General features: G+C 47.7%; 1 protein-coding gene and 1 long non-coding RNA gene across 3 annotated transcripts; one reads left to right on the top strand and one right to left on the bottom strand.

The window, feature by feature from the left end:
- Nucleotides 1-372: 372 nt before the first annotated feature.
- LOC119325449 lies at nucleotides 373-2,699 on the bottom strand. Of its 2 annotated transcripts, XR_005157529.1 has the most exons (4): nucleotides 1,921-2,699; nucleotides 1,778-1,815; nucleotides 1,554-1,690; nucleotides 373-1,241 (listed from the first exon to the last, which is right to left on the bottom strand). It is a non-coding gene; the product is annotated as an uncharacterized LOC119325449 (long non-coding RNA). The 2 variants fall into 2 exon arrangements; XR_005157528.1 differs by lacking the exon at nucleotides 1,921-2,699 and having other exon boundaries at nucleotides 1,778-1,914.
- Nucleotides 2,700-4,664: 1,965 nt separating this feature from the next.
- LOC119325447 lies at nucleotides 4,665-7,147 on the top strand. The gene is made up of 2 exons (XM_037599193.1): nucleotides 4,665-5,333; nucleotides 6,017-7,147. Exons 1-2 carry the CDS (start codon nucleotides 4,786-4,788, stop codon nucleotides 6,735-6,737), a joined length of 1,269 nt encoding a protein of 422 aa, XP_037455090.1. The 5' UTR covers nucleotides 4,665-4,785; the 3' UTR covers nucleotides 6,738-7,147.
- The last annotated feature ends 3,194 nt before the right edge of the window (nucleotides 7,148-10,341 follow it).

Here is a 10,341-nt window from a genome sequence, read left to right as displayed (position 1 = left end):
TTGACCCACGCCACCCATCTATTTGTGACAATTTATGCCCAATTTATATCTGAAATGTATGCCTAGATCTTTAACACACGAGCAATAGAAAAACTAAAAACATAAATCGCCTAACCTTCTTTTCATATGACTCATGATACAACAAGAAATATGATTTTACGATGTTTCGTCATGCTTACATGAACCAGAGCTACCAGGCACCAATATTCCACCATTTGACAATAACTGTAACAATGAAGAAAGGCTACCAGACCACATCTTTTACTACATAATGGAACACTAATGTGCAAACAAAGGCCAATATTGCTCCAATGAAGCATTCATATCATCAATAACGGTTGCATGTTTATCACCTTCTCCAAACCAATGAAATTGATGTTGTAACACATTGTGCATGCTAAGAAAGAAATTGATGAGGACAATATTACATTTCTTCTTACAGCAGCATACATGCACCATATAAGAGGTCTAAATCTTGATGATAGGTTCATGCATAAAGGAAGCGAATTTGAAAAACATATCAGAATCTTACGAAATGATCTTAACTCCATGCAAAGTTGCTTAGTAGGAAAAATAGCAGTGAAGGATCAAGGTGGACAACAAATAACATTAATATAATACTCCTTCAAGGTAAATAATAAAAAATGAAATCATAATGGGTACAAGTATTTTGAATAGTGAAGAGAAGTACGATATACGTGCAATGCACATTTCCAAAATTCATATATATGAATATATGTAAATATAAGTTTTGCTAATGTCATAGTTTGCCATGCTTCACTAACATCTTATCATGTCAAATCATTGGTGGACATCCCCTTTGTGCTGCAATTTTTAATTTTGTTTAACTTCCTATCTCCACTTACATCATGGATAACATACAACAAAATTTAAATGAAATTCAATAAACTTCTATCAGATGATATGACTGTGAAGATCAGTGCAGGTTATGTCATTGAGCATCATCTACTTACCCTTCAAAGTGTGACCGTAATCCAAACTACAATACATGAATTACCATATAGCTACCTTATGGGGCATATATGCCATATCCTCATATCTTCTTGTTTGGCAGAGTTCACCACTTGCATAGTCTTGAATGGAGAAGATTGAACATGCTCTCGTACAACTGGGCAATGGTGTGGAACTCCATAAGCGATGGCGACGGTGCCGGATACAGTTGTCCGTCCGGCATGATGGAGAAGCTTCAAGAACTAATTTTTTTATTCCTCGCCCAGGATCTGTAATGAACATGTTAGTACACAAATTAATTTACCAACATAGTGCACAAAACAGACAATCGAATTCTAAATGTGGCCTCACATGCTAATAATTCTACATACATGTATGTTGTTCAATCCATCTATGCTATACAATCCTATTGTACACACAGGGAGTGAAGCGTGTATGGAATTAAACAAGCTAGTTGTAGACATGCTAATAGCATCAGTTTTGTGTTAACCACATAGTACTGCACTGCCATGTACAAAATCAGGAGAGGAAGGTACTTTCTCTACTTGTACGGGAGAATCTTGAGACAGACTCTACGCTACCTGGACGGAGAATCTTGTGGCGGAGATTGGGAGGAGGTAGCAGAGGTGTTCTCGACAGCGGCGTGCAGTGGGCGGGGAACAAAATCAAGCAAGATATTCAGCGTGTCTTCCTCACGGACAGTCTCAAGGTACTTCTTCTGAAACCACAGGAAATGGATTAAGTAACTACGTGCTACAAGTTTAAAAAAAAGAATTTGATATGTAGTCGAAATTTATCTGTTCACCACAGAAAATGAGGAGCTTCACTTCTTCCTCGAGTTCTCTTATATGCGCGTGATAGTAGAAACAAAGGCCAGAAATCACCTCACATGAAGAAAAATCAGAACAATTAAATTGGTAACCAATCTGCTGTGGAAGTGCTACTCACTTGGGCTTTCTCCCAGCTCGCGGTTGGTGCTCCCGATCAAAGCTGAAACCAAAATCAAACAAAGGAGAGACTTGGTGTAACCTGCAACGAATGACTCCAAGTCTTTAGACAATACGTACAAACCAGAAAACCAAAACGTGCAAATCCCCAAATCCCACGACTTGCTTTACTGAGAGGAGCTTGCCGGTGTCCAAATTTATCTCGAGGTAGACCTTCCAAAACATACAGGAGCCGGTTATCTCGCCCTTTCGCCATCAGATCGACAGGATCTCTCCTGCTCGTCCGCTCCCGTTGACGGTGTCAGCGGCAGCAGGCGGCATGGCGGCGAGGGGCTCTTGCAGATGAGCCCGAGCAGTCCCATCCCCCTTGCGGAGGCGCGAGATGATCCGGACGCCGATCCCGCCAAGGGGCCCGACAGAGTGCTCCGTTGCGGCGCCGCTAAAGCAGAAGTTGACAAATCGCCGGAGTCGAATAAATCGTGGGGCGCGAGCCCGCTGCTATTCGAGGAAGGAGATGGACCCGCCGCCGCCGACGCAGGCCGAGCCCGCTGCATCCACCGCCGCCGCCGCCGCCACGGCCCGCGTCAGCTGAATCCGCCACCGCCGCCGCTCGAGAGGGACACTCGCGTCGGTGACACAGGCCGAGCCCGCTGCATCCCGCGCCGCCGACGCTGCTCGAGGCAGGAGAGTGACCCCGGCGCCGCCGACGCGAGCCGAGCTTCGCCCGGCGGCGTCCTGTAGTGAGGAGAGGGAGGGGAGGTGGAGAACCAGCGGCGCGGAATCGGCATGTGTGTTGCAGTAGGGGCGAGCGGGGATCTGGGGATGGAGCAGACGTCTGCTTGGGCAGAACATTTGATCTCAATCGTTGATTTGCATCACGGACTATTGATGTAATATGGACTGTACGATGTGTTTAAGTTAATCTGATCGAAGGGTTCTGACAGTCTTGTGTACAATTTGTTGTGTGGCTTTAGGGAAATTTATGTTTGCTCTTTTAATAATAGTATAGATGCCAAAGGTTGTCTATCCACATCCTCTCGAGAGTGTAGTGGCAAGTGGCAACTGGTGGCCCAGCAGCTAAACAAAACAAACAACTTTGGCATCCTCCTGCCCTGCCCTGCCCCCGATGTCTCTCCACTGCCGACGACGACCGATGACCGACGGGATTCATGGCGGCACGCACCACCTTCGCCGACGCGCTGGCGGCGGCACGCCCGTACCTGCGGGGCGAGGAGGACCGGTGCGGCGATCCGGACCTGCCGGCCCTCGCCGCCGTGCTGCGCGCCGCAGGCGCTGGCGAGTGCCGGCTCAAGCACAACACCTTCCTCGCTCACCTGCTCGAGGTCTACCGGATCCTGCGCCTCTTGGGCGCGCCCAACGCCGTCGCGTGCTGCGGCCTCTACCACTCCGTCTACTCCAACTCCTACGTCAACCTCGCCATCTTCGACCCTGACGTCGGCCGCGCCGTTGTCGTCGAGGACTAGGCCAAGCGCCTCACCTCTTCTTTGTCGTCCCGCGCCAGCAGCTCGTCCACGATGACCTTCTCTTCCACTACGATGATGGTGAGGTCGTCGCCGACCTCGCTCGGTCTGAGGAGTCCATCCTCGACGCCCGCCGCGGCGTGTTCGACGAGGACGAGCCCTGGCGCCGCAAGATCCAGCGCCTCCTCCCCGCTGATGGCATCACAGTCAAGCACATCAGATACGAGTTTGGTTATGTTGCACGTGCAAGCTTACTAGCAACAAACAAAAGGATCTCTCCTTCACATCAACGACACCCATGGCGTCACAAATCCATGACGACACGACACGACACGACACGACATGGTACTGAGGTGAACCCGTTCACGACACGACACGACACTGGGGGTGAACCCGTTCACAATTTATATTTGGTGGTGAACCCGTTCATCACACTTGCATCAACAACACTGTTCACGACACGACACGACACATTATGCGTCACAAATCTCTCCTGCACTCATGGTGGTGAACCCGTTCACGACACGACTCTGGGGTGCAGGATGGATACTTCAGTCGGGCACTATCTATGATTGTACGCCTAGAAAACAAAGTTTCTATTATACTCCCTCCGTTCGGAATTACTTGTTGTTAAAATAGATGTATCTAAAACTAAAATACATCTAGATACATTCATTTCTTCGACAAGTATTTTCGGACGAAGGGAGTATTATGAAACGGAGAAAGTACTTTCTAATTTTTTGCGGCGAGTTCCTACAATATAATTGAAGGATAAGAAAAAAATTTAAAAATCACCAATATTTTTTCAGTGTGTGAGCTTTTTTCTTTACAGGGTATGTGTAAGCTTTTAGCACAACGACTTTCTGACTGTTTACTATAATAGGTTTTGCTCGGGTGAACCAACCTGGAGTTGATATGGTCAGAGGGATAGTGATATCCCCAATTCACCAGGGTTTAAGTCCTGATACTCGCATTATTTCTGGATTTATTTCAGAATTTCCGGCGACATACTTTCAATGGGAGGAGACGTTTCGGTCGACGACGAGGCGCCTACGGTGACTTCGTAAATCTCAAGATGATATGCCGGCTCAGTTTTCTATTCACCCACGTATATGCAAGTCCATGAGATGAGAAGTTGCTCACGGTTCATGGTTAGGTACGATGTTAAATCCTGTGTTACATTGATTGAAAGACGTTTGTCTGCTGTTGGCAACCTCCCCCTGCGCCAAAGGTTTTGTATCCACATCCACTCGAGATCGAGAGTGGCGTCAGTCGCAAGTCGCAACTGGTGGCCCTGCCGCCCAGCAGCGTAAACAAAACAGACAACTTTGGCATCCTCCTCCCCCGCCCCCGATCTCTCCCCACCGCCGGCGACCGCGACACCCATGGCGGCGGCGCGCACCACCTTCGCCGACGCGCTGGCGGCGGCGCGCCCGTACCTGCGGGGCGAGGAGGACGGGTGCGGCGACCCGGCCCTGCCGGCCCTCACCGCCGTGCTGCGCGCCGCGGGCGCCGGCGAGTGCTGGCACAAGCACGGCACCTTCCTCGCCCACCTGCTCGAGGTATACCGGATCCTGCGCCTCTGGGGCGCGCCCGACGCCGTGGCCCGCTGCGGCCTCTACCACTCCGCCTACTCCAACTCCTACGTCAACCTCGCCATCTTCGAGCCCGACGTCGGCCGCGCCCGCGTCGCCGCCGTCGTGGGGGACGAGGCCGAGCGGCTGGTGCACCTCTTCTGCGTCGTCCCGCGCCAGCAGCTCGTCCACGACGACCTGCTCTTCCACTACGACGATGGTGAGCTCGTCGCCGACCTCGCCCGGTCCGAGGAGTCCCTCCGGGACGCGCGCAGCGGGGTGTTCGACGAGGACGAGCCCTGGCGCCGCAAGATCCAGCGCCTCCTCCCGGCCGACGGAATCACCGTCAAGCACATCAGGTGCGTGCGTTTGTCTCAGATTTTGACGAAATCGGTGCTGATGTTCAGACTTCAGATAAAGATAACTGAATTACACACTGTTGTGTAGTGTTTCTTGGAAAATATATACTGCTGAGAGATGTATAGAGTTCACGGAGAAATCCAAGGTTATGAGCGAGATGATAGATTATAAATTGAGGATCAAGTACTCTTGTTTCATTGATCATTACAAGTTGCAAGATTCAGGATTAGGCCTTCATGCAGCGTTTATCAGGATTAGGAAAAATTTGTATCTCACAACTTTGTTTCAGGTAAATTATACAGTTAAAAAACCTCAGTCATGTTGCTGTGAGTGAAAACCTTCGTTATAGCAAATTTGCAAGATTATGTGGCATCTTGCCAAGATATGTTAAATTTAATATAAAAAAATCTGTTCTGAACTCGGCAGCCAAGTCAAGCAAAAGGATAGTTGCCAAGCAAACTAGTAGCCGCAGCTTAATCCAAACCCAATAAGAATTTTGATAGTTCTAAAAAAAGTGAGAATTTTGATTTCAGAAAAGGCGGTACTGCTTCTGCTGTGCAGAAGGGATTTGCTAAGCAAACTAGCTAGTCTCTGCACCTTGTACAAACTGAATGAGAATTTGGAGTTCAGAAAAGATTGCTCTGCTTCTACTGTGCACCTGATGTAAATCGTTACCCTGCAGGACTGGTGAGGATGTGGCTCTCTCTAGGCGGGTAGCCGCGACATTCCTTATGATGACAATGGCAGACTTCAGTGACCAGCTCTTCGACTGGCAGGACCGTCTCTTCAACAACGCCAACGGCCGCCTTGAGTTCCGAGGCAACACCTGGACGTCACTGTGGCCTGGCACAGGCAAGCCCGGCCTTTGGACCACCTCTATCTCCCGCATGGGTGTGCTCTACAGCCTAATTGTTCGCGAAGAGGAGATATACATAGCTCACCGAGCACACACTAGCCAAGAAGGCAACAACTCTGCTGCCACACGTGACGAGGACATCGCACTTGTGATACCGCCGGTGTTCGATGGCTGCACGAAGGTGCTGGACGCTGAAGACCAGAAGGCGGCGCGAGACCTCTACTGGGAGGCCGTGTGCAGCGACGAGGAGGCGACAGACCGGTCCAAAGTGGAGGAGCTGCTCCGGCAAAGCATCACCAAGAACCCATTTGTGGGGGAGCCACGGTTGGTGCTCGCGCAGATGTGCCTGAACACGGAGATGTACGAGGAGGCGCAGGAGCAGGCGGAGGAAGGGCTGAAGCTGCTGCTGGAGTGGGGGAGCAGCTGGGACAAGAGGATGCCATGGGAGGGGTGGGTGTCCTGGGGCAGAGCCATGCTGACTAAGGCCAAGGAGAAAGACTGGCCCCATACCTCCTTCGGCATCCTCAGCCTAGGCCTTGTCAAGTAACCGCTGTCTGTCCATGTTACGGTCCCGGCAACATATGATACGATTAGTACCAAAGGTATGAAATGATATTCCTGCAGTAATCAAATAAGTGACTTCACAGAAACTAGTACACGACGATGGATCATCGTTTTCCCTGTGAAAAAAAGACACAATTCTGATTACCCTATAGATATTGTGTTCACGTCTGTACAGTAGTCTCAGGGAAGTTCTTTAGATATTCTGAACATCAGTATTGTGCCTGCAATTTAAAGGGATCAAAACATCATTGTTGACTCTGTCTTATGGTCTTCGCGGCATAGGGTTAGCACGAAAGGTGTGAAATGATATACCTGCATCAGTTGAATAAATGATATACCATTAAGATGGATTTGCTATTTTCCTTGTAAAAAGATGTGATTGTGATGATTTTATACACAGTGTATTGATGTCTATACGTAAGTCTTTATTTATTTACTTTTTACATTATCAACACCCTACAGCTTAGAAGGCCAAACCATGATGGAGTTTATTTTAACTCTACTGTATGAACACCAAACCAAGGAGGACCGACCGATCTCCAACAACTTGATCTTTAGGATTTCTGACACATGAATGAATGCCATTCATGTACCAAAACATATGGCATACGAAATTATATGGACAGCATGAATACTTGCTGCATATTAACTGCGGAATTCTCTTCACTGATGGATAACATTTGCATGCTTTCTAGTGCTAGCATGTAGCAGCATAGCAGCAATGCATCAGAACACCCAACATCTTTGGATGTCAGTTCTTAAAGAGACACTCATGAACCTCTGCAATTTAATGATGCATCAACACTGAGGTCTAATTATTTTCTGTCAGATGAAGCAATAAACCCTCAATCAATACAAACAAAAGTCCCTACTCCCATTGCCTGAGTACTTCATTAGTGCATGTCAGTTCAGTTGCACTAAACTGACACTGAAAACTTGTAACAGCTACAGCAGCACAATCCCTGAAGGCAAGTCAGGCATTTCTTCACTAGTTTACTCGCCGTCACCTTCACTCACATGGTCTGATCAACGGACAACTCTCTCCCCGTGTGAGTTGAGCTGTAAGCATCTGTGCGTGCTTAATTTAGACAACGTTTTTCTCCGATGCATCATTTAGTTTTGTAAATCTCTCCCACTTTAAAAATACATGAAATTTCGTCTTATGCCCTTTCTTTTGTCCTCCCTTACTCGACCTCTGTTTTTGGTTTTCGATTTTCCCAGTGCACGAGAAATTATCTGGCATATACGAAAGTACCATATTTGGATATATCTTTTTAATAAGTGGTTATATTAATGTTTGATATGGTTTACTAAATTAAGACATATATCGTAGCTAGATTTAGTTATATATGTTTTTTATAGCATGTCATCGATGGTTCATAAGGTTCCACTATATTGTGAAGTACACCCAAGTGACCATGCCACATCTAAAAGTTTGGCTTTTGACTAGCTTGCTAGTTTTTAAACCATATTTCATCTCTCAATCAATGTTCACCTTTTTATTTACTCATATATAATTTATTTTCTCAATTCAAGTATATTACTATTGTTATTTCCTTGAATGCTTGTGAATCATTGTCCAATTTTGTTTTTGGGAAACTACCATCCATCAATAATGTATAGTATTATTATGGTTGAACAGGTTAGCCTCTAAAATATATACGTTGTATATGTCTTATAATTTTTTGACGGCAACCCACAACAAATTAAAGCCATCAATCGAAATAACAGAGCCAAAGGATATGGTAGACATTTATGTATCTCTAGGTGCTTGGTCGAATTACACAAGGATCCAAGATGAATCTCTATATGTGGTAGGATACGTGTCATTGCATGATACAAGTTATTACCATGAATTCAAAACTGATCTTAGCATAGAAAGTCAAAATGTATTGTCGAGATACATAGCCAAAAACATTAAGTGACAATAGTAAGACAAGAATGAATGATTCAAAAATTTTGTATATACATATGTCACAACACAATATTCCAACCATCCTATAGATTGATAATGACTATTTTAACGAGGCGGGTATGCCTCTACATCAACTGTGACTTTGTATACTACAACTATTCTTATAATCTATAGGGTTCAATTAATGATAATGGTTGACTTTAACATCTCATATATACTAAGCCAAAGTTGCCACGCTAGACTATACTCTTGGTTGCTAGAAATCCGGTGGGAGAACCCACATGCCACCTGGAGCACGAGCAACTACATATGATCTGATCTTCCACATGGCATCATCACTCGTAGGATGTAAATGGCGACGATTATCTTCCAACCACGTGGAGCACACCATATCATCGGTACTGTAGATGCAACTTCTCCGCAACCCACCGTGTCCAACAGATGACACATACACAGCCTTGGACCATGCTTTCCCTAAAAAGATGGCATAGTCACCCAAACTCGTTACCTCCTCCCACTTGTAAGCGTCCGATTCATCAACAAGCTCAAACACCTTGAAGAAAGGCTCAAGGAAGGCTTCATCTGATAATGATCTAACCACCATCACTAGCTTGCCGTGTAACTCGATGATGTTGTTCAGTTGCGTGATACCGCCGGGACGCGCTCGGATGGACATCGCGTGCGGTTTGCTGCTGAGCACCGCCCTGCCATCTTTGTCCACCCCTATTTCGAACTTGATCAGCTCTTCGGAGATGGTGAGTCCATAGAGTTGTTCGTTGCAGAATACAATGTCCACAAGGTACAACCCGAGTTGTTTTTCCGTCCATCCCCTGTTGGGACAACCAATTCTACAGAGGGCGACATTGTTTCCAGATGTGACGGTGGCGAGGATGCAGTCGCTTGAAGTGGGGGATTCCGAAAAGACAATCTTTCTAATGTTGTACCAGCCGCCTAGGTAGCACATGTTCTTGGCGAGGAGCGGCATCTCTACACCGGAGAAGAGGTTCACGACCGCGAGCTGCATGTCGTGCCCAAGCACGGCGACCCAGCCGCCGTCATGGGCTCCCACGAATCGCTTGCCGACCGCCTGGCTCGGCAGCGACATGCGGAAGACCCGGCCATCCTCGGGGCAGTACACCTTCGTCTTGTTGACGTCCTCACGGGTGTCGATGAAGATGAGCCATGGGAGGACGGGCGGCGACGCATGCGGCGACGTGATCGCACAAGGTCGCCACGACCTGCACACGGCGGCGAAGCGGACGCGGTTGAGCGGGCCGGCGACCTTGCTGTAGACCAACTGGAGGAGGTCGTCGGGGAGATCGGACCACCGGACTGGCAACGTAATCCATGGCGTGATCGGTTTGATGCTAGGGGTACGACGCCGTCGGCGGCCCATCGATGGATCCGCGCCGACGATAGATCGAAGACTTGTTTGGCTGAGTTTCGATCAGGTCACGGGACGGGAGGTCTAGGTTTAATTACCCTTTTTTCCATTGAATTTGGGCAATCTCTGAAAGCCACCGGCCCAGGCCTGCTATATAGAGATGATGATGCGGTCCAATAACCACTTAACCAGGGCCCGTGACCAGAGACCTCTCGTAGCTAGCTACCATGCGCCTGTTTGTCTGGGCACAAATACACAATATACCGGAGCTCTACCGGAAACTCGAAA

This window comes from Triticum dicoccoides, chromosome 6B (assembly GCF_002162155.2).
Source record: "Triticum dicoccoides isolate Atlit2015 ecotype Zavitan chromosome 6B, WEW_v2.0, whole genome shotgun sequence".
Taxonomy (NCBI): Eukaryota; Viridiplantae; Streptophyta; class Magnoliopsida; order Poales; family Poaceae; genus Triticum; species Triticum dicoccoides.
Note: the sequence above shows the minus strand (reverse complement) of the source record. Positions and strands in the feature narration are given on the sequence as shown.

What these genes read in the sequence shown, in the direction of transcription:
- LOC119325447 (XM_037599193.1), top strand. Translation starts at nt 4,786, where the DNA reads ATGGCGGCGGCGCGCACCACCTTCGCCGACGCGCTGGCGGCGGCGCGC. An exon ending in ATCACCGTCAAGCACATCAG is followed by an intron (nt 5,334 to 6,016) that starts GTGCGTGCGTTT and finishes GTTACCCTGCAG; the next exon opens with GACTGGTGAGGATGTGGCTC.